The sequence below is a fragment of the Mustela nigripes genome, chromosome 13 (assembly GCF_022355385.1).
Source record: "Mustela nigripes isolate SB6536 chromosome 13, MUSNIG.SB6536, whole genome shotgun sequence".
Classification (NCBI taxonomy): domain Eukaryota; kingdom Metazoa; phylum Chordata; class Mammalia; order Carnivora; family Mustelidae; genus Mustela; species Mustela nigripes.
Genome location: NC_081569.1, coordinates 130,146,113 through 130,170,602, shown reverse-complemented (window position 1 = coordinate 130,170,602; position 24,490 = coordinate 130,146,113). Strand labels below are relative to the sequence as shown.

The window sequence follows — 24,490 nt, the reverse complement described above, 5'->3', positions numbered from 1 at the left end:
CAGGCTCTCTGCTTGGTGGGCAGCCTGCTTCCTCCTCTCTCTCTGCCTGCCTCTCTGCCTACTTGCAATCTCTGTCAAATAAATAAATAAATAAAATCTAAAAAAAAAAATTATTTGATGGATAAATATTGGGTCATTATCACCTATGTGTAGAACATTTTTTAAACCTAAATGCAAGCCCAACTGATAATCCCTGTCATATTTCATTATGTTGGTTTCATTCCAGTATGCCGGATTATATAGTTATTTTTAAATTTCTCAATCAATTCATTCTACAAACACTGAATACCAACTTGTGCCAGGTGCTGAGTTACAACAGAAAAAAAAAATAACGTGGTTCCTACTCTCATGGAGCTTATAGTCCATATAACAAATAACTAGGCAATTACAACTTTTCAGTGCTATAGTTAAGTACAAGCTCCTAGAAAGGAATTTAGGAGGGGCATCTTTCCAAGCCAAACTTGCTGGGTTGATGAAGGTTTTCTGGAGAAATATGCAAAATGTTAAGTCAGTGATGGCTAAACAAAGTAGGGAGATCATTCTGGATAGAGGCCATTTCAGCTACCTCCTCCTATTCATTACAAGGCACTTTGAGGATAGGTATTGCTTCTTAATTATCTGAGTCTTCTCCAGAGTTTAACTCAGCACATTAAACAGAATATATGTTCAATAAATGATTTTTTTCTTTCAGTTAAAAGAATGGAAAAGGTAATTACTTAAAATCGAGAGTAAAGAGGTTTCAGCCACAGCTTTCTCATTTTATTCTGGCATCTTTGCCATGAGGAATGATAATTTTCTGTAGCTTGGTTAGCCTGGTATTACAAATTGTTTTAGTTATAATGCATAGATACAAACTTAAGAGACAAATGTCCTGTTCTCTTACAGAGTATGGAACAGAAACACTCGTGCTCAGTTCTTCATTATACTGGATACAGATGAAACTAAACATCTGGCCTTTGAATATTCATAAATCCAGAAGTACTGAACATTCTGAAGGTATAACTGATTTCAGACTGCCTTTGGTCAAAAATGGATATATGTTGTATTTTAACAAGTAAACAGGATGCTATATAGCAGAAGTTCCCAGTTGTGAATGGCAGATCCCTGGGGCCACAGAGTCACTGTAAAGATTAAAAAATCTACCAAAGTACCAAGCGAAGTCTGTACCTTCACTTTCCAATATTAGCCTCTAGCTACATGCAGCTATTAAACATCTGAATCGCGGCTAGTCTGAATGGAGATGTGCTGTAGCTGTAAAATGCACAATGGACTTCAAAGACTTTATATGAGAGAAAGAAAGAAAAATACTCGTGGGGTGTCTGGGTGGCTCAGTCGGTTGGGTGCCTTACTTCAGCTTGGGTTGTGGTCTTAGAGTCCTGAGATCCAGCCCCATATTGGGCTCTCTGCTCAGTGGGGAGTTTGCTTCTCCCTCTCCCTCTGCCGTTCCCGCTGCTTGGGCTCTATGTCAAATAAATAAAATCTTAAAAAAAAAAAAAAAAAAGTAAAATATTCATTAATCATTCTTATATTGACTGCATGTTGAAATGCTCTTTTGGATATGTGAGACTGTGTGATTAAAGCTAATTTTGACTGTTTCTTTTCACTTTACTGTGATACTAGAAAATTTAAAACTATACATGGGGTGTATGTTATGTGGGATACCACTACAGCAGACTGAATAATTAATATGCCAAACACATACTACCATTTAACAAGCATATGATACTGCTGAGATGATTAAGTTCATTTAAAAGTTTGGCTGAATTCGTTCACCGTTTATGTTCTGTGAAAGTAAATCATCAGTGAGAAATAAGACATTTTTAATATTAAAAATTATATTCAAATTTGGGAATCCCTACTTTATAGACCATAGATTCACTGACAAATTATCTGTTTTTTGGAGGACTGGAGATTGAGGGTAAATAAGATGCCAGCCTTCAGGTTGACTCTTGGAAAGGAGCTTTATGAAAAATGTTCAACTGTAAGTAAAAGGAAGGAGAAAATCGCCTTAACCCACTGGACTGGGTTTTATATATATGTAATGGGCAAAAAAGCAAGTCCTGAGAGGTTCTAAACTGGGAGGGGAATTTTAAGAATGAATGTAAGGGAGAGGACACTCGGGAAATAATTCCAATAGCAGTTTCCCAAAGAGAAGCTACAGAAAATGCTTGGCTTACAGAACCCTACTTTAGCCTTTCTGAAGATGTTAATTATTAAGTTTATATACACATTATATATAGCTTACATATTTATATAGGAGATAATAAAATTTTCTTAGCTCAAATAAACTTTATTGATCTGCAGTAAATCACACAGAACCTTTTCTCTAATTTATCACGGGTAACTTGCCATACTTTAAAACTGAAGAAAATGGAAGAATTATTGCCAATTCAGACAAAGATACTCAATACACCTAAAATGGTTTCTGCTAGCATTTATTTGAGAAAATTTACACAAAAATCTCCAATCCAACATTTTACAAGTGAATCTGTAGAAATCCCACATGCCTCTTTCCATTAAGCAAACAGACAAATGGCTAATGACAGGAATTTATGATAAAGGTATTAACAGCGCTTAAACTGTATCATTCCCCTATCTGTATTATACAGACTGTGTTGAAAAGGCTCGAAATGGCGGAAAGCAGAAAAACTCTTCATTTTTAAAGCTGATTTACTCTTGCACTAGACTTCTATCAAAGGCAAATAATTTTTACTTTTCTGATAAAATGAAGGTGTAATTATCAATGAACTTTAAACTGAAAGCACAAGTGTCTGAGCTGGTATTTTTGACATGTGAGTAAAAAGGAAAGAATGGAAAAAAAAATCTGTTTCACAAAGTCACACTCAGAAACAGAAACATCATTGAAATAAAATATTCTCCTCTCCTACCTTTTTCTTTGCCATTTTGTCAAAACAGAAAAACTTTCATTGCTTCTGAAAAAGGGGAAAGGCACCATTCAGAAATATGAGAGTTTCTTATTAGGCTAAAGGTACTGAACAAAATTTAACCTTTAGACCTCTAAGAATGGATCTGACCCACAAATATGATTATTCTCTTCCCTACTTGAATGTATCCTCTGTCATCTAGTGTATGTAATACCACAGATGGACTTTCTCAACATCCATTGTCCTTATGTTCAGGATTTGGCCTCCAGGTTCTCAGGAGCCATACCCAATTCCCACCAGCAGATGGCAATGTTGTACAAGTTAATGCCACACCAAAGGCATTCACAGAAGTCAAGAGTGGGGGATAAAGGGCTTTCGGGTTCACAGTAGCTGGAACATTAACAGCCTGAGATTTTAACAACATAACTCACTCCCTCTTTTACTTTTGTATTTTACCCTGGTCATCACAACAGTGTTGTAAATTCTAATGCACTGCTTAACCGCAAGCTATATGCCCTAAGTCCTGTAATTCTTGCCTCTGCAGTTAGACAAAGCCCTGTAACAGCCAGCAGGGGTTAAGGGAGTACAGAAAGGACAGTCTCCTAATCCATTTTCCTGGGTGAAATGGAGAATTTTCAAGTGACATTATTTTTCTTAACTGTCCACAAACATGCTCATTTGTAACCATACCTTTGCTTACTTAATGGCCTTTAGGTGCCTTACATTCCCATAGTAATTCTTGGCTTTGTGTTTGCAACATTCAGTTTCAAGTATTTGTTCTATTCATAATCCTCCTAGATGTGTTTTTCTTAGACCGCAAATGTCTTAATTTGCTAGATGGAACACATAAGGACAGGAATTAAGTCGGTGACCAGCCACATAAGAGTAGTTGGTAAATTTTACTTGTATTTTCCTTGCTAGAAATTATGTTAAAAATTCAAGCAACCACATATCTGACAAAGAACTTGTATCCAGGATATATAAGGAACTCTGTAACTTAGTAGAAAAAACAAGCTAATTAGAAAGTGCGTAAAAAGGATAGGAAAGGATCTTTCATTGAGGAAGATATATGGACGATAAATAAGCACATGAAAAGATGCTCAACATCATCTGCCATTAGGAAAATGCAAATTAAAACCATAATGAGGCGTTACTAGACACACCTATGAGAATGACTACAATAAAAAATAACAATAGCAAGTACTGGAGAGGATTTGGAGAAACTGGACTGGTCACATGTTGCTGGTGGGAAGGCAAAATGGCAGTCACTCCAAGAAGAGAGTAGGATGGTTTCTTACAAAAATAAACACGTGCTTATCATACAACCCAGCAACTGCCCTCTTGGGCATTTATTTATCCCAGAGAAATGAGAATTTATGTTCACATGAAAACCTGTACATGAATGTTCACAGCAGCTTTAGTAGAAATGGCCAAAAACTGACAATGACCCAATGTCCTTCAATGGGGGGATGGTTAAACAAACTGTGGTACCTGCGTACCATGAAACAGTCCTTAGCAATAAAAAGAAGCAAGTCATTGATAACATGCAGCAATGTGGATGGATTTCAAGGGAATTATGCTGAGTTTTAAAAGCCAATCTCAAAAGGTTACATACTGTATGATTCCATTTATAAAACATTCTTGAAATGACAAAATTAGAGATGGAGAACAGATTAGTGGTTGCCAGAAGTTGGGGCTTTGGGGGAAAGAAGGGAGCTGGCTACGGTTATAAAAGTAGTAGTACAGGGATACGAGAGTTGGGACTGTTCTCTATCTTGCAGTGGTGATCACACAAATCCACACCTGATAAAACTGCACAGAGCTAAACACACATAAATACACAAAAGAGGTTCGAGCAGTTGAGCACAAATATTTTAATTCTCTAAAATGAAGTCCTCTTTAAGAGTTATGTACAGTACAAAGCTCATTTCTATGAGGTGTCCATCTGTCACCCTTTCAAGAGACATGAATTTATGAAAGGAAATCACCAGAAGCTACCTAAACATTTCAGCTAAGGGTCAAGAGAAAGCGAAGTGTGTTTTCACAAAGAAATCCAAAGAGGACAATCAGAATGAAACAAGTTCAACATGGTCATACAAACCTTCGTAAAGAACTAAAGTGGAAGCCCAAGCTGGTGAGCAAGTAGGAAAAGGAAAGAAAACATGGTTCAAACAGATCACAGGAGGAAACCCAGTACAAATGCTGACTTTGGCATTACCTAGGTAACCCCTATTTTTTGTTATAGAGGACTCTAATAATAGTCCTATCGTTGCAAAACTAGTCCCAATGCTACCAAGTTAAAAAGAAGTCTCTCACTGACTTGTTGGGTGTAGGCAGTAACCCCTGTCCTCCCACACCAAAAGAGATCAGTTCTGGCAAGAAAGCTCCAATGTGCCTTGACAGTGCTGTTAGTAGGATGCCCTAGGTCAGGCATGTCCCAGTGATGTTCAGCCAGCCGAGATACACGGTGGGAGGAGACTGGGCCTTATTACTCAATCAACTTCTTGGCCTTGAAGAAGCGACGCAGGTAGAAGACCTGCCAGGTGGCTAGTCCAATGAGGCAGAACATTGAAAAGATGCTGAAGTACAGGACCCGAGTGTTTGTTGACTCTAAAAAAACAAAAGTGTTATAAGGCAATGAAGTGAGGCTCAGCAGGCTACACAGCGCGAGGGGGGAAAGTAAATAATTAACTTCACTCAGTCCCTAGACCTGACAGTAGATTTTGGATTGTTTTTTCTTAAAAAAGTTCACTGTTCTAGAAGAAAAAAAAAATTCACTGTTCTACATATAAATGTTAGAAATTACAAAGATTACTACTGTCAGTTTGATACTCAATAGGCTGAGAATATGGTCAACTGCATACCACAGAAATTTCTATTCCCTTGAAAATCTAACAAAGCTCATGTACCTGGAGAAGCAGCAACACTGAAGTAAGGGATCATCCCATTCCCCCATCCCTATCTGGCAAAACTGAGAAAAGAGCTCGGTCCCCTTTATGAAGAAACCAGAGCTGCTCTCCCCTCACCATTGGTATCTCGCATCTCCTCCTCTCGCTTCTTCATGTAGGCAAAATCGTTAACGATGGATTCTGAAAGGTCTTCTAAGCGTCGGAGCTCCACCTCTAAAGGCTTGAGCTTCTCAACCTTGGCAATCTGGAAAAGAAAGGAATTATGAACCCACTCCTTGACAAAACTGCTTTAGTCTAGAACACAAGGCGACAGATGAGTCTTTGAAAAGTTTCACCAAACCCGGGGCACTTGGCTGGCTCGGTTGGTAGAGCATGTGACTTTATCTCAGGGTTGTGGGTTTGGGCCCCACGTTAGATGTAGAGGTTACTTAAAAATAAAATCTTAAAAAAAAGTTTTACCAAACTTAAAATCTTTTTTGTTACCACTCTAACATATTTTAAAATCGGGGCTTCTTTCTGCACAGACTGTTCCTATGTTTCCATCTCAGACTTTTTTGATACTTTAACTTTGATTAAAACCTCCTTGGAAGTACTATAGTATGGTAGGTTATAAAGAGAAATATTTTCCCAAGATTTCTTATTTTATTGTTTAAAAGATTTTATTATTTATTTAAGAGAGACACAGCAAGAGAGGGAACACAAGCTGGGGAGGGGGAGAGGAGAAGCAGGTTTTACACGGACCTTCTACTCATGTCCAAGAAAGAAACAACATTTATCAGCAGTTGGAGTCATTATTAGTCAGACGTGATTTTAAAAGAAACCCTCCAAATTCCCAATACACAATGCACAGGAATGAGAGTATATCTAACTATAACATCAAGATAACAACTCAAACGATAACAACTCAAACTATAAAATTAGAGAATTCTGGTTTGCTCCTTTAAATCCCACAATAGCTTTAGGGTTTATATTGGAGCTCCAGAGCCCAAATGAATACTAGCTTTGCTAAAAAACCAAAAAACAAAAAAGGCAAAAACAAAGAACACTACAATTTTTTTAAAAGAATTACATAGCCAGTTATCAAAAGAATCTCTGAGGACTTCCCTGTATGCTAAAGAAGGAAGGATGTGAGAAAGGAATGAACTGTTTTCCTTTCTCAGCCCTGACCACGGTGAAACCTCCAAGAGTACCTAGTAACTAAAGGCAGATATGACAAAAGCAAAGATTTCATTATTCAATTTTTGTTTTTTTTTCCTATCAATCTAAGACTCTGATTTACTTTTAAAAATGAGGATATGCCACCAGAGTTTTCTAGATCTTAACTCATATACCAGTTGCTCTTAGATCTTTTCTACATAGAGAATTCATCAAAAATTCTTTTTCTGTGGGTGCCTGATGGCTCAGTTAAGCGTCTGCCTTCAGCTCAGATCATGATCCCGAGGTCCTAGGATCGAGCCCCTCGTCGTGCTCTCTGCTCAGTGGGGATTCTGCTTCTCCCTTTCCCTCTGCTCCCCTGCTCATGCTCTCTCTCACTCTATCTCAAATAAATAAATAAAATCTTTAAAAATTTTTTTCTGTATCTGCTTTACTCTCTATTTATTTTATGCTCTCTATAGAACTCCCTACCTTTTCTTCTCTTTTGTCCAATTCACCTTCTTTGTTCTTTTACAGTTAATGTTAACAGCAGTTAACATGGGATGAATAGAAGAGTTTAAGGGTGTTCTTATGCTCTCTTTGCGCATCTACATTCTGCACTGAACATGTGAAGTTACTGAAAAATTAAAGTTATTTGGGGAAACCTGGGTGGCTCAGATGATTAAGCATCTGTCTTTGGCTCAGTCTGAGATCTCCAGGTCCTGGGATCAAGCCCCACATCTGGCTCCCAGTTCAGTGGGGAGTCTTGCTTCTCCTTCTCCCTCTGCCTCTCCCCCTGCTTGTGCTCTCTTTGCCTCTCTTTCTCTCTCAAATGAATAAGTAAAATCTTAGAAAAAACATTTAAAAAGTCACTTAAAATAAAACTAGAAATTGCTGTTAGAATGTGGATATAAAAATTAAGTATTTATTTATTTATTTATATATTTTTAAAGACTTTACTTATTTGAGAAAGAGAGAGCACAAGCAGGCAGAGTGGCAGGCAGAGGGAGAGAGAGAAGATGACTCTGATGTGGGACTCGATCCCAGGACCCTGGGATCATGACCTGAGCCAAAGGCAGCCATTTAACCAACTGAGCCACATAGGCATCCCTTAAGCTTATATTTAAATAAGGTACATAAAGTGTGATGACTCTGCAATGATCTACCTAAGTTTTCTTAGACTAGATGTACATTTTCTTACATTCGTAAAGTGTTGGCTTAGAATAAATGACATGACTGACAGCTAGAAACAGAATGAAGCTAACGGACTGTAATATTTAACTAATGGTTAGTTAATGCATTTAGCTAACTCTCCTAGCTTAATGCCCAAATGCCAAATTTTGTCATTAATTTAGAATACATACCTATTCATCTCATATAGAGCCACAGAGCAAAAAAATTCCCCAGGGAAAAGATATCAATACAAGATATATATAATAAGCTCAGCTTTCACCTGTTTAATACTTTCCCTCCTGGTTTATACTTTTATCTCCAAAGCTTCCTGAATGAGATAGTATAAAAGCAATGGCATGAAATTTCTTTAGCAACAAATGATTTAGGGTTCTCTAAATAGAAACTTGCAAAAAGAACTGGGAATGAAACTATGGCCATGCCTCTACCAGCTGAAAATATTCTTTATTTTAAAGATTTTATTTATTTGAAGGGGAGGGGAAGCAAGCACAAGCAGGGGGAGCCACAGAGGGAGAGGGATTAAACAGGCTCCCCACTAAGCAAGGAGCCCAACAGGACCCTGCAATCCTGACCTGAGCTGATAGCAGAAGCTTAACCAACTAAGCCACCCAAGCGCCCCTGAAAATATTCTTTAAAAAAAAAGAAAAAAATATATATATATATTATATTGAAAACTACTTCTAATCCTCCTCACCTTTTTTGTTAAATGACAATAGGCCAAATGCCTAAAACCTGAAATGCTCTAAAACCTGAAAAACCGAGTAAACCTGGTGTTCAGGATGGCCTTTGTAGATTACAGACCAAAAATCCTGCTCCCAATCCTTTCCTTTTCTGATGTTTCATTTATTTTTTTGTTGTACAAGCAACACATAAACATGCTCTCTTGCTACACATGTCAACTATTCAGAAGAAAAGGGAACAAAAACAAAAAGCCTACCTTCTTCACATGGCTCCTCAATTTCCATTACTCACACATTCCTTCTCAAAGGTAACCATGGTCATGCATTTGGTGTGTATCTTTCTAGACCTTGCTAGAAAGATACACGCTATTTATGCTTTGGTGTGCATATAAATGTACACAGAAACACACAATTAAAAACATATTTATTAATGGGGGTCTAACTGCACACATTGTCCACAGCTTGCTTTTTTTCATTTAATAAGATCTTTCCAGGGGCGCCTGGGTGGCTCAGTGGGTTAAAGCCTCTGCCTTTGGCTCAGGTCATGATCCCAGGGGCCTGGGATCGAGTCCCGCATAGGGCTCTCTGCTCAGCAGGGAGCCTGCTTCTCCTCATCTCTCTCTCTGTCTGTCTCTCTGCCTATTTGTGATCTCTCTCTGTGTCAAATAAATAAATAAAATCTTTAAAAAAAAAATAAGATCTTTCCAAAAACTTATGTGCTTATAGATTCACCTTTTCTTCTTAACTGCTACCCAGGATTCCATACTGCCTACAGGTCATTGTTTACTTAATCATTCAATTCCCCAACTTTTTTCCAGTAGAGGCACTACTCCAAACTCTAGTTCTATTCATAACCACACAGCCCAATTCCCATTTTCCTGATGTTTGAAATGTTGTTGATGTTATTTCCTCAATGAAATAACCCTTACTCAACCCTTTCCTTAATTTGGTAAATTATTTTCAGCCTTCTATGAGTGGGATGAAGGTCTCTTTCCCTAAAACACATCTCTGCCTAACAAACAGCTTTATTTACTTGATATTTATTTTAAATCTAGGAAGTTAAAGAAGTGCCAAGAAACTAAAACAATGTTGAAAACCAACTTTCTATTCCAACCATCTAACACATTGTGGATACTCAATGGAAAGTAACAGTAATAATGGATTTATTTTTACATTTAATCTACCCCTAGAGATTAAAAAAAAATGTACAAAGTGGTCTTTAAAAAAAAACAAAAACATTTTAAGACCCTAACCACAGTGCTTTCTTGAGTGCTTACTATGTGCAAGGAATAAAGATAAATGATGATCTCTGCTCCTAAGAAGCTCATAGTCTGGTGGGGAGGCTCATATAAAAAGCTATAACCATAATATAAGGCATTATATATTAACTTCTACAACACAGGCACACATTAAAAGTGAAAAGGAAAGAAAATAGCCCAAGATTAATCATAGCTGCAAGGATAAAGGAAAGCTTAACAGGAAGTGGGGGAGGTGGGTCTCACAAATGCCGCAGGATTTTCAAAGAGATGAGAGAGAAAGACATTCAAGGCTGAGGGGAACTTGCAAACCAAAACACGGAGGGAGGACACTGCAGGCATACCTTGTTTAGATTGTACATTGTCTGATGTGTGTGCGCGTACTCAACACACACCCATTCTTGGGGGAGGGTGATTGGTAATCGCAAATATAATGCTCAAAAATTCAGGTGGAGCTCAACTGAGCAGAGGATGAAGAAAGTAGTATAAAGAATTAGATCTATCAGTATATATTCACAATGTGTATATATTTTATCCCTTATAATCTTGCTTAATCCTCATAACCCTATATAAAGTGAATATTATTATCCCTAAAATTTTCAGATGAGTAAATTACAATTCAAAGTGTTAAATAACTTGCCCAAGTTCTCAGAGCTTGATGGGAGTGGAGACTGGAATCCAAGTCTGAATTTATATTTTATTCTAAAGGTAATAAAAGTTGATGAAGGAGACTAGCAGACTCCAGTAAGTTTTTTCTGGATCAAAGGTTAAGTGATCAAGCTGTATTAGGCCACAAGGATCTGGGTAAGTTGTCCAGTTTATTAGTCAAACTTCCCTGGTTTCATGCTGCTATTTTAATTTTTACAGACTAAGAGAGTAAAAATGTTATGCAAATTGTCATCACTATTCTTTTTTTTTTTTTTAAAGATTTTATTTATTAATTTGACAGACAGAGATCACAAGTAGGCAGAGAAGCAGGCAGAGAGAGAGGGAGAAGCAGGCTCCCTGCTGAGCAGAGAGCCCAATGCGGGCTCGATCCCAGGACCCTGGGATCATGACCTGAGCCAAAGGCAGAGGCTTTAACCCACTGAGCCACCCAGGCGCCCCTTGTCATCACTACTCTCAGGAAGACCCTCTTTGCTTGCCCAGGACTAAGTATTCAATGAGTATCATCAAGACTTTTATCATAGTTAGTACAAAAAGGTAACAAGAACATCTGTATCAAAAATTCTCACGGACTATTGTTCTGTTCTTCCTAAAATGTGTGATTTAATGTTCAAACTGTCTGTAAGAATGTGAAATTACACCTGTTTCACGCCGGCACGCCATTATCCCAGTCTACTTCCTTCTCTCTCTTTAGGCTGGAAGGGTGATCTGTATTTTGCCAACAGCTTGATGAAAGCAAAGCCTACTTGACGTTATGTACCAGAGGTTGTCCACTAGAGGGTAGCATTCCCCCTGTAAACTGTACAATGGCCATTCAATGAAGAGTACTAAAGCTACAAAGGAGTTCATTTGACAAATGAAACTGAAGTTTCTGCAGTTATCAAGTCCACTGGGTGAACACCAGGCCTAGCAGATCCACGGTCTCTTGAACGCCTAGACAAGGTCACCAGAGCATTTATTCAGCATCAGAACTGCAAAGTTCTGCTGCTGTAAAATGCAAGCAAAATCATACCTTTGACTTCCAAAAGCCTATCTGCTCAGTGTACCCAAATCCTTCCTATCTTTCAAGCCTTAACCATGAAGCTTCCTTTAACCACTTCCATCAACACCAACTCTCTCTTTCCTAAAGTCCTACAACACTCAGACCGTGCCACATAATTAATAATCATACACTGTCATAGTCACATTGTTTTTTCCCCAGCTAGTCTGGCCCCTGAACTCACACAATGTATACTTTGTGCAGCATCCCCATTTGATGCCTTCTTCAGAGGAGCCAAGTTTCTCATAGGAGATTAATAAGTGTTGTTGGTGTCCCGAAGCAAGGCTTCTTCAGAGAACTCTGCATCTACTCTGACCCAGTGTTCAGGAGAAAGTCTTCCCTATCATGCTAACTCTCATCTGTGGTGGTCAGGACAGCTTGGAAAAGCTGCAATTCAGAAAGCTTTTCCCTGCATATTTCCAAAAATACGTGAAATAAGACTTCATTTATTTATTTGACAGACAGAGATCAGAAGTAGGCAGAGGCAGGCAGAGAGAGAGGGAAGCAGGCTCCCCGCCGAGCAGACAGCCTGACACGGGCTTGATCCCAGGACCCTGGGACCATGACCCAAGCCGAAGGCAGAGGCCCCAACCCACTGAGACCCAGGCGCCCCCAAATTACCCTTATTTTTTTTTTAAGATTATTTATTTATTTATTTGAGAGAGAGGCGGTGAGAGGGAGCATGAACGAGGAGAAGGTCAGAGAGAGAAGCAGAATTCCCGTGGAGCTGGGAGCCTGATGCGGGGCTTGATCCTGGTCCCGGGATCATGACCTGAGCCGAAAGCAGTCGTCCAACCAACTGAGCCACTCAGGCGTCCCCCAAATTACCCTTCTTAAGCCATATCCAAATCTTCCACTGCCCTAGTGATGACTTGAACCTAGAATTCAGAGTTATATGTAATTACACCAAGGAAACGTTCTCTGAAAAACTTCTTAAAACACACATGAAACCGTACTCTATATAGAGAATTATTGGATTGTTTTCCTTGGTAGAGCACTGAAACTCAAGAGAAGCTTCTTGGGATAAGCCAATTTCAGTCAAATTGCTGTTACCTCCACAGTCCCCACCAGAGCCCCCCAAATTTTAGAAGAGTAACAGTGGAGATCATCTAGTCTCCATAATGAAGATAAAGAAGGCAGACCTCAGCCAAAGACAAGTCTACTTGTGTGGGGAGATATGTGAATCACAAGCCTTTTCACAGAGGCTCAAAAGGTCAAGAATGTGCCAGCATACGGCCAGACTATATGGCCAATCTTAGGGTTATATGGAATTTAGCATGATCCTATTTACTTTATCAGAGTTTTCAGAAAGGGTAGGCAAAGGGAGCAAAATCTACTGAACTAACCAAGCTAAGGGTCCGGTTCCTTGCCCATACATTATTCCATTTAGCTCATGTTGAAAGAAGTATTTTGGAGCTAGTACACAGAACCAGAGTTCTTCCTCCCTAAGGGCACTCACAAAAAGTAGAACTTTTGGAAAGTCTTCAGCTGTTGCTCCAACAAGGGCAACGGTTTTTGGTATACACGTTGACAGCAAATGACACACTAACAGAACTCACAGGCACAACAGGATTTGAGTTGTGCTGAAAATGCCACATCAAGAAGGGACATAAACTGCCCCAGAGTTAGAGGATGGGTCAGATAGCTCCTTCTTCGTGGGATAGTTACTGCCTTCATTTCTGCAACTGCAGGATCAGACAATTAGTTCTCCTAAGCAGCTGCTCTAGTTCCACAGACCACAAACTCAAAAAAAAAACCAAAAAAACAAAAAAACAAAAAAAAACAAAAAAAAACAAAAAAACCAAAACCAACTGGCTCAATTCACATACCGACTCTAAAGAGATGTGCCCCCCTCACCCCCAACCATGGGCAAAGACAGTGGTGAAAGGTCCTTAAAATTCAACATAGGAAATAAAAAGTGCTTTATTTCTGAGGACATAAGCATTCTGAACTCTTTAAAGAATTCAAACTACGAGACTCTATGCTTCTTTATAACAAGACAACTATTCCAGCTTCTAAATATCATCTTACATTTGTACTGTTTACATACTAACTTCACATGCACTGATTAAGTAAATCCTCTCTAACAATTTAGCAGGCACTGGAGCCCTCTGGCCCAGCTACTGAAACACTGACTACTATTCAATTTTACAAAATCGCAAGGGACTTTAGAATCATGAAGCCCACAACTGCGAGGGAGAAACTTAAAGAAATGTGCCACCTCCCCAAAGCCAAATGGTTATACCAATAGGCCCAAATCCTCTGGAGATAAAAGCTATTACTTCAAGGGCCTGAAATTAAATGCCTCAGAACCTCTACATACACTCAGTGCTCTCTGGTAATTAACCAAAGAACAAGTGTTTCTATTATTCATGTTCTTGTCACAGGCATTTGCTGAGAGACAAGTAACAGCTATTTCTAAGCAAGATTCAAGGGAGCCTAGCCACTGACTGAGGAAAGGGCTGCTTTTGGCCTGTGTTGAAACCACTTCTCTGCCTCAGTTTGCTTTTGGCGGGCCGGGGGGAGGGGGGCTGGCTGGTGGTAAGATCGCCAAAAAGAGTAGTAGCAGGAGTTAGTTTCTTGGTTAAGAAACAGAATTTAGAGCTGTGTTGTAACTATGTGCGTAAGGACGCTTAAGACGTGCCAGACTTCCAAAGCAGGAAGCAGGCAAAGGAAGTGCTGTGGTTTCCTTTCTGCTAGGGATTCCCCTCTTGGGTTAAGCAGAAGGTCAGGAAAGATAAAAGCCCTTCCCCAATGTCAACAAAGTCCAAGGATGGTAGACATTCCAGGAGGAACAGTTCTAACATGCTTTGTGACAGAGATGTCCACATCATTTTCCATGTAAACTCACAAAAATGCCCTCTGTTTTAGAGGGGAAAATGGTATTTAATGTCTAATCAAGTGCCCTATTGCTTAATATAATGGCAGCCATCGTATCAGGAGGAAAAAGTTACAACAGGTAAAATTTCTGGTGTAACAATGCACGCTGGCTTAGAGAGTGGTGTCAGGTTAACAAGACAGCAGCAGTCATCGAAAACTGAAAATCATCTTCTACCTCAGAATAACTGCAACAAGGTTTTCTCTTTACCTTATAATAGCATTTTTACAACATCTTATTTAAATATAATTAAGATTGCCCTCAACCGTCAAAGTTTAAAAAGGATTATTTCAATTTACTCTTCATTTCATCAAATAAAGAGGCTCTCTTGCTTTCTTTCTGTTTTTTAACTAAACCAGCTTAGACACAGAAACAAAGCAATTCAAAGTCTCTACCAGGAACTATCTTCCATTCACTACCTCTAGCGCCTCCCTCCCTCCTGTTGATCACCTACAAATAACTCAGCCTTGTGTTCTTCTACTGGACATCTGAACTATGAAAAAGAGGAAAGACTTGAGCTGCAATTGTTGTACTGCTACTTCCTGTTGGAGAATTAGCTGTCACTTCCAATCTTCTTCCATTTTAGGACATTTCCCTCCCAGGTCCTGACCAAAGATGGAGCAACGTTCTGTGGGTCCACCAGTCCCAGAAAATTCTCTCAAATCACTTAAATCAACTTTCTTCTATTTAGCTTACATTCTTTAAAACAACATTTACATTTCCTGTCCCCCACCTCTTCTTCATACCTTCAGGTCCTGTTGTAAGATTTCTGATCTGGGTAAAAAGACTCAACTTTCTGTAAAGACCAATCCTCCAGTCTTAAATAGTTCTTGTGGCTTTGGGGATTTTTAAAAGGTTTTATTTATTTGAGAGAAAGAAAGAGAGAGAAAGTACACCTACAAGCAGGGGGAGGAGGAGAAGGAGAGGGAGAAGGCGACTCTCCACCGAACAGGGAGCCCAACATGGGGCTCAATCGCAGGGCCCTGAGATCATGACCTAAGTTGAAGGCAGATGCTTAACGAACTGAGCCACCCAGGGGTCCCTACACACCAACACTGTCTACGGGGTAGTTGGTTCAGTCATTTGGCTGAAGCCACAGCCAGAATTATTGTTCAAGGCTGTTAACACAACTTTTTGTATCCATAAGATTGTAGCTGGTTGTCACAAGACTGCTGAGAAAACAAAAGCCTTCTGGGCAAAGCACAGCCAATTGGCCTGACTGGGTCACAGAAGCCTCATAGCACAGCACACTACTACTGGCTGTTAGAGCAGGACATACCTCTTCGTAATTTTTCGCCTCCACTCCGTGCTTCATGTCTAGAATCACGAGTTGATCAGGTATCCGCCCTGTTCCTGAGAAAGAAATCAAAAGATTCATTGTGTAGAATATTTAAAATTCCGGGAAATCACCCACCCACCCTCCCTCTCTCTAACCCCTACCCTCTCAATAGAGGGAAACAGCCACAACTCCTCCCCCTACTCAGCTGCAGAAAATTCCTGGCTCTGGCTAAAATCACAAGCATTCCAGACAAAGCCTCTATCTGTGTGGGGTGCCGGAAAGCAACGAGAACATGCTGCTGGCAAACATCTCTGAGCCGGCAGGACACAAGACACTGCAGCTGGTACTGCACAGGGACAGGAGAGCAGAAGAGACAACGCAGAGGCTTACTGGATTAGGAAATAAAAGTCAAGTCAAAACAGTGTAAAACTGAGTGGTATATGGACCAACTAAGACTGCAAGGTATATTCCCACATCTGAAAAGAGTGCCCTGTCAAATTTTGGAAAAAAAAAAAAAAAAAGGATTATTGGGTATATGCTAAGCTTGGATTTACTTAACATAAACATGAGTACTGAAAACATCACAGAATTTAGCTAATATTCCACTTTAATTCAAGCCTTTTGGTTCAATGTAAGGACATTTCAGTAGGTCGGTAAAATGTTATAGGACCCACAAAACACTTAAAAGAGAAACAGCCCAAGAACACTTGTAAAGAAGAGTACAATTTTCAGGGACGCTACTTAGAAAGAGAAATGTCTATTTGGGACAGGAATGCCAACAGAGCTAGGCTCATATTAGAAAAGGTAAACGGATTCAGCTTGATCAAAAAAGAATTTAATCTTAAATCAACAGGTAGGAGAGATAAAAAGAGTCAAGCGTCCCAGAAAACTGCTCAGCCTCAGTCCCCACGAATTCATGTAATTATCTGTGAAATAGAAAACTGCCTCCATGGGGGGCACCTGAGTGGCTCATTTGATGAAGTGTCCGCCTTTGGCTCAGATCATGATCCCAGAGTCCCGGGACATCCCGTCAGGCTCAGAGCCTGCTTCTCCCTCTGCCTGCCACTCCCCCTGCTTGTGCGCTCGTGCTCTCTCTCTCTCTCTCTCTCTCTCTCGCTCTCTGACAAAAAAAAAAATAAATAAATTCTTTTTAAAAACCCTGCCTACATGGAATTAGGAGTTTAGGGCAACAGTGCCACTTAAGCAAGGGAGTTCTTACAAGCTACAAGCCAGAGAGAATAGTACTACACTCTGCGTCTTGAAGCTTCTGAAATTGACTGAAGTCAATTCAATAACTACTCAGTGAGAACATACTAGGTGACTGAATTACAATCTCTGCCTTCAAATAATTCGATGGGGATCTAAGACAAGCATGTGTAAGAGCTACGATCCAAATGCAAAGCAGTAAAAATCTGAAGAGGAAAAAAACCAGTTCAGATAATCCCAGCTATGGAGTAGCTGTGGACAGACTTTACTAAATAGAGAGAGCACCTGAAGTCAAGGACAATGTACTCTAGGCAAAGGGCAAAAAAAGCACAGGCAAGGGCTCAAACACTGAAATGAGTATGGATGTTTAAAAGACAGTTAAGAAGTTCTTTTAGACAGATTAGAAGGATCAACCTGAAAAGCAACAGAGGGGCGCCCGGTTGACTCAGTTGGTAGCACATGTGGCTCTTGGTCTTGGGTTGAGTTTGAGCCCCACACTGGGTGTTAAGAGATTAGTCAAAAATAAAATAAAAATCTTTTAAAAAATGCACATCAGGGGCGCCTGTGTGGCTCAGATGGTTAAGCATCTGCCTTCAGCTTAGGTCATGATCCCAGGATCCTGGGACTGACTCCCGTCAGGCTCTTTGGTCAGCAGGGAGCCTGCTTCTCCATCTGTCTGCCATTCCCCCTGCTCATGCTCTGTCTCTCTCTCTAACAAATAAGCAAATAAAAATCTTGGGGTGCCTGGGTGGCTCAGTTTGGGTGTCTGCCTTCAGCTCAGTCATGATCCCAAGATTTGGGAATTAAGCCCTGCATCAGGCTCCCTGCTCACTGCTTCTCCCTCTTCCGCTCTATCTGCTAATATTCCCTCTCTTGCTGTCTCTCTGTCAAATAAATAAACAAAATATTCAAAAATAAATAAAAATAAATCTTTTCAAAAATGTAAATTATAAAAAAAGAGCGAGAAAGAAAAAGAAATAACACTACTTAGGTAGGGCTAAAAAACTAAGTCACAGATGCCTTCTGAGCATTAAACCAGTCAGTCTGCAAAACAAAACAAAAAGTGGCACCCAGAGAGAGAGATCTATTCTCTCAAATCCAATGCGTAATCGTGATCACAGCACTGGCCCAGAACAGATGCAGTGCAGATTTTTGCTTCTCCTTCCTCATTTAAAAAATTATGAAACTGAATCAGCTTACAACCCCACCCGGCCCAAAAGATGAAAATATTTTCTTCTTAACAGACTCTTCCCAGCATCTCTCTGTTGCCACAGCACAGCATTAGCATTATTCAAACACAAGTGAAACCATGAAACCACAGACCTCTGGCTATTCTCAGTCTAGACCACAGGGTCTCTTGCACAGACCAGCTAGCCTAGCCCCTTAGCTGACTTCATGGCCCTAAAGGGTCCCTTTTGTTAAAAACAAAACAAAACAAACACTAAACTTCTCTGCATTTCTCTGTCAAATGGACAATTTCTTTTTCTTTCTTTTTTTTTTTTAAGATTTTATTTATTTATTTGACAGAGATCACAAGTAGGCAGAGAGAGAGAGAGAGGAGGAAGCAGGCTCCCCGCTGAGCAGAGAGCGCTATGCTGGGCTCCATCCCAGGACCCTGGGATCATGACCTGAGCCAAAGACAGAGGCTTTAACCCACTGAGCCACCCAGGCACCCCAAATGGACAATTTCTTAAAAGCTACCCCAAAGACTACAAGGAATCTTGTTTCCATATCAATATAAATGAAGAAATTGAGTGCTGACTATACTGCTGTGTGTATACATTTACACATATATACACACACACATATGTATTTGGGAGGTACAACAGGGGGAGAGGGAGACAGAAAATCTTACACAGGCTCCACGGCCAGCACGGAGCCCAACGCAGGGCTTGATCCCAGGCCTGAGATCACTCATGACCTGAGCCAAAATCAAGAGCAGCCACTTAACCCACTGAGCCACCCAGGCGCCCTGACACAATCCATGATTTAAAAGAATTCACATTTGTGTGGTGACAGATACAGACACAGAAGATATTCTGAAAGAAGTATCAGTATAACTCAATGATAGGCTGAAAAAGGCAAGAACAACTTCAAAATGTGAGCCCAAGTAACTGGGAGGTAGTTAACACTAGTAAGAGGGGGAATTCGTTTGAAAGGGAGGCTTGTGAACACAGTCTGAGACACTTTGGTTTTTGAGGCAAGAGTGGCACAACCATATGGAAATGTCTAGAATATAGTTGAGACATCCTGGAACTGGCACCAGTGGGAGCAGACAGAAGGATATCAGTGATGAGATCACCATTAAAATCCTTTAATCTTTAAAAATTTTTCATCTATTCGCCCATTTACTTCTGGCAAACTCCGTTAGCTTTTAGGCTAAATTGACCAACTTTAGATCAAGGGAGTCAATTCTTTTTTTTTTTTTTTTTTTAAGGGAGTCAATTCTTGATGAACTGTCAAAAGCAGCTGGTTTGTCTGCCGTCCTGGGAAGGGAATCTACTGACACTGTTAGCCAAGGTGCTCGCTCTTCTTCCAGAATCCTATGTTCTGAATATTCTACAAATGTAAAACTGGCAGAAGTCCTTTTGCTACTACACAGAAGAAGCCCGAGACTAAAATTAAATGGAGGCAAGAAAGGAAACACTGAGAGGTAGAGTTCCAATGACACTGTTAAAACACCAAGATGCAGCTGTGCCTGAGGTCAGCACCACACTGCAAACTCCCCAGTTCAGAGAGTCCAACGATCTATCTCTTCTGTTTCTTTAAGACACTTTGAGTTTTCACGTTCTACAGCCCTAAAGGGTCCCAACTAATGTAGCAAGTATAAACGCATTAAGCTTTTAGAGTCTAGTGTCCTTTAAGCTAATGAATAGGGAGTAAAAAGGACTCTGCCTTTTCACCCATTACTAAGCACAGAAGCCACTAAGTATTCAGACTGAACAGTACTATGGGGTCTTGACCTTGAGATGCACAGAAGAATCCACACCAAGACAGAACTAGAAAAATGCTCTGGAGACCGAAAGTATTTCTACCTTTGCCATATACTGTTTGTCAGACAGGCCTTATTTCTAATCCTTGAGAAAATGTGTCACTAGCATATATATAAATGCATTATATTCCAGCATCTATATGAAATTCGCCTCTATCATTCAAGCCAGATATGTCACAGCATTGAAGAAATGCCTACTCCTGTACACGAAGAAGTCAGGTGATTAGCCAACTTTCACTCTTATGTGTGAAAGACATAAACAAATGTAGTTTCCTTTTCCTAATAGCCCAAGAGAGAAAGTTCATGCTCTAACTTGAGAGGAGACACTTAATTCAGGGAAAACACTGATTACTTACCCTTGCTCTCAAAACACACTTCAAACATGTCATAATCTTCAGTGGTAAAGGCAAATTTCCCCTTGGTTGCATCTTCCTTGGAGTATAGAATATGACCAGCAGAATCTGTGATCTAAAATAAAAGGTAAGTAAGAATAGGAAGCAAATAACACTGGGAAAGAGAACTTAATAGAAACTGGAGAATGGGAAGAAACAAAGTTTAGGAGACAGTTGTTATTTCTCATTATGATGACTATGTTCAGTCCATTCTTAAAGACAAGAACTGGATTAGAAGATAAAACCCAAATACAGCAAATTTCTTTCCTTCAAACATACATATAGCCACACTTAAGGCTAAAACGTCACTGCTACTGAATGTCTTACCATACTAAAAAGGCAATAAAACGGATATAAATTGGGCTTATTAGCAAAAGTTTGCTATAGAAAAAGTATACCAGTATCAATATCTAGAGAGAGACAGATCACAAAAATGAAGAGGACAATTACCACAAAAAGGAGAAAGACACAGAAGAACACATGTCTTCTAGGATCACAGGGGAAGTGAGGGAAAAATGAAACAAGACAAAACCAGACAAGGAGATAAAACTTAGGAGACTCTTGGTCTCAGGAAACAAACTGAAGGTTGCTGGAGAGGAGGAGGGGGCTCGGAGGGATGAGGCAGCGGTGCGATCGACACTGGGGAAGGTATGTGCTATGGTGAGTGCTGTGAATTGTGGAAGACCAACGAATCACAGACCTGTACCCCAGTACCCCTAAAACAAGTAATACATTATATGTTTAAAACAAACACATCTCTTCTATAAAACAAATTTTGATGGGGTAGAGGTAGAGGCAGAAAATGGAAATGAGATATCTGATGCAAAAAGAGAAGGAAAGAAGCCATGTGTGGAAAAGAAAGTCTGGAAGATCGACTCTAAATTTCACATCAATTATGTCAGTGGTCAAATGGGGTGGCAGAAAGACATGGGGAATAAACAAGAAATCTGTCCTTAAAAAGACATCCTTGGCTTCTACCAGTGATAATTTCTTTCTTCTAGGTTGTTAGCTTTAGTTCTCCAAACGGAAACTGCTCCATTGGCAGAGAATGGCCTGTAAGTGCAGATGATGTGGCATACACTGGTAAGTGAACGGTCACATATAAAACAAGGGAATGACACAGTAGTATGATACACTGGATTGCAACTTCTTTACTAGGGCCCATGGCTGTCCTGGCAGAAGGCACACTTCATTATTTAAGACAGGAAGCTACTTGCAATACGGAGCACAAAAGCAGTAGCTTCCTTAAACTAGATGTTCTAATGCTGCCTGTAAAGTAAGATTCATTTATAGGTGAGATTTTATTTATTTATTTACTTTCATTTTTTTGACCGATTTTATTTATTTACTTATTTATTTTTTAGAGAGAGAGTGAGAGCACACAAGCAGGCAGAGTGGCAGGCAGAGGCAGAGAGAGAAGCAGGCTCTTGGCTGAGCAAGGAGCCCGATGCAGGACTCGATCCAGGGACCCTGGGATCATGACCTGAGCCAAAGGCAGCGGCTTAACCGACTGAGCCATCCAGGTTTCTCTATAGGTGAGATTTTAAATGTCAAAACTGAGCAGAACACAAAAGCTTATGCATTTAAAGCACTTTAATGACACTAGTTTTTTCCTGAGTAGTACGACTTCTTTATACTTTTTTCTTTCGATTTTCTACAAAGGTGTGTATCATTTACAGTCAGAAATAAAGGTATTTCATTTTGGGGAAAAACATAGTAACTAAAGAATAGTTTTCAGGTGCCTAGGTTCACCACATTGGGTTCCCTGCTCTGCAGGGAGCCCGCTTCTCCCTCTCCCTCTGCCCCTCCTTTCTGGTCGTGTTCTCTCTCCCTTAAATGAATAAATAAAATCTTTAAAAAAAAAAAAAAAAAGAATAGTTTTCACTGCTAGACTAATTTGAAATGAGGGGTTAATTAAAAAAGGTTTTATGAAACATTTTCCAAATTCCCTAAAAGTAACAGTAGTAATATTACTCAAGTATCTTCTGCCATGAATGACGTGGATCATTAATTTGTCAATGGCTGGAATACAGGGATAGTAAGATAGCTTCTGTCTTCAAAGAACTTAAAGGTCTAAATGAGACTTCACTGTAACGTCAAAAGTGCACTACTAGAGGTAAGCACAGGTGCCGTGGGATACGGAGGTTCACGGAGTATACTGCGAAGGTGACCCGTGAGCTAAGTCCTGAAGGATGAGCTGCAATTAAGGGAAAAAACAGGGACATAAAAACATTCAGGGTAGAAGAAAAGACAAATAGGAGGACCTGGGGTCCAGAAAAACACAAAACAAAAATACAGGAATATCATAATACTAATAACAAATATTTACTGAGTACCTACTAAAGCTTGAGTACTATGCCAAGTGCTTTATATGCATTTTAAATTTCATCTTTATTATAATGCTATAGGTAAGAACTATTATTTCTCTTAAGTTCCATAGCAGGAAACTGAAACAAAGAGAGGTTAAGAGGCTAGAGCGGTACTGGCTGCTCATGTAGAAATGCAAAACCATGCTAGGGTGTTTAAACTCCATTTGGTACAAAATGGAAAGACAGTGAATGAAGAATCTAAAACAAGAGAGTGATGTGATTCAGTCTGCAATTTAGAAAGATGAATCTGATAATACTGTGAAGACAAGACCCTTGAGAGGGATAATACTAGCAATGAAAAGATGGATTATGACTCTATTCTAGGACTCCAGGTTAGAAATAGTGAAAGCTTTGGGTATGAGGAGAAGGGGACAAATTTGAGGGGATTTTAAGGAGGGAGAGCCCACAGGATAAAACCAAAAAGTCAATGTCCACAAGGATCAAGTGAGCAATGTAACTGAATCTAATGGGCCCATGTAGGTCCACAAGGTCACAGACAATTTGGCAAAGTGAGATGATGTGCCTGTCAAGAGAAAAACCAATGACTGCCATGTCACGCTGGGTTTTCAGAGCATCCAATTTTTCAAAAGAAGGTAGACATTTTCACTTTTATTTGAAATCTCTCAAGTTTTAAATCCTCACAGCCAATCCTAACATATGAAAAACTATGTCAAGGCCAAACAAAAGAGGTCTATAGAACCAAGTCCTTCTGGGCCACCAACTTCTGACCTCAGCGTAAGACAAGAAGAAAGCTGACTAAAATCATGTAAACGGGGGCTCCTGCGTGGCTCAGTCAGTTACACACCTGCCTTTGGGTGAGGTCATGATCCCAGGGTCCTGAGGTAGAGTCCTGAGTCAGGATCCCTGCTCAGTGGGGAGCCTGCTTCTCCCTCTCCCTCTACTCCTCCTCTGCTTGTTCTCTCTCAAATAAATAAATAAATAAATAAATAAAATCTTTTAAAAAAAAATTACATAGAAGCATTGCTATGCAGCCCTGAGGTCTCAGCTGAGATTATGGACCACTGATTTCTAGTGGCAACACTTAACAGCCAGGATGCAGGAACAAAGAAAAAAGTATTAAGTGATTTAGGCTTGAGGTTCTGCAACTGAGTGGTTTGGAAGGATAAGGGGCTTAAGGAATTATGCTATTAACTTATTACATAATATTTATTTAATCTGCACAACAATCCCAGAGAGGCCTGTCTTATTAATCCCATTTTATTGATGAGAAAACTTAGTAACTTGCCCATCAGCAGAGTTAATAAATTGTCTATGTGGATTTGAAGCAGTCTAAAATCCATGTTCTTGGGGCACCTGGGTGGCTCAGTGGGTTAAAGCCTCTGCCTTTGGCTCAGGTCATGATCCCAGGATCCTGGGATCAAGACCTGCATCGGGCTCTCTGCTCAGCAGCGAGCCTGGTTTCCCCGCCCCCCTCTGCCAGACTCTCTGCCTACTTTTTTTTTTTTTTTTAAAGATTTTATTTATTTATTTGACAGACAGGGATCACAAGTAGGCAGAGAAGCAGGCAGAGAGAGAGAGGAAGGGAAGCAGTCTCCCCACTGAGCAGAGAGCCCGATGCGGGGCTCGATCCCAGGACCCCGGGATCATGACCTA

General features: G+C 40.0%; 1 protein-coding gene across 1 annotated transcript in view; it reads right to left on the bottom strand.

Moving 5' to 3' along the window:
* Window positions 1–2,419: 2,419 nt before the first annotated feature.
* TMED10 (transmembrane p24 trafficking protein 10) overlaps window positions 2,420–24,490 on the bottom strand; it is a 40,720-nt gene continuing 18,649 nt past the window's right edge. Inside the window, exons 2-5 of the mRNA XM_059373714.1 lie at window positions 20,472–20,583; window positions 15,918–15,991; window positions 5,912–6,038; window positions 2,420–5,495 (exon numbers count right to left, since the gene is read on the bottom strand). Coding sequence (XP_059229697.1) covers window positions 5,374–5,495; window positions 5,912–6,038; window positions 15,918–15,991; window positions 20,472–20,583 — 435 coding nt within the window. The 3' untranslated portion in view covers window positions 2,420–5,373. The remainder of the gene's footprint in view (window positions 5,496–5,911; window positions 6,039–15,917; window positions 15,992–20,471; window positions 20,584–24,490) is intronic.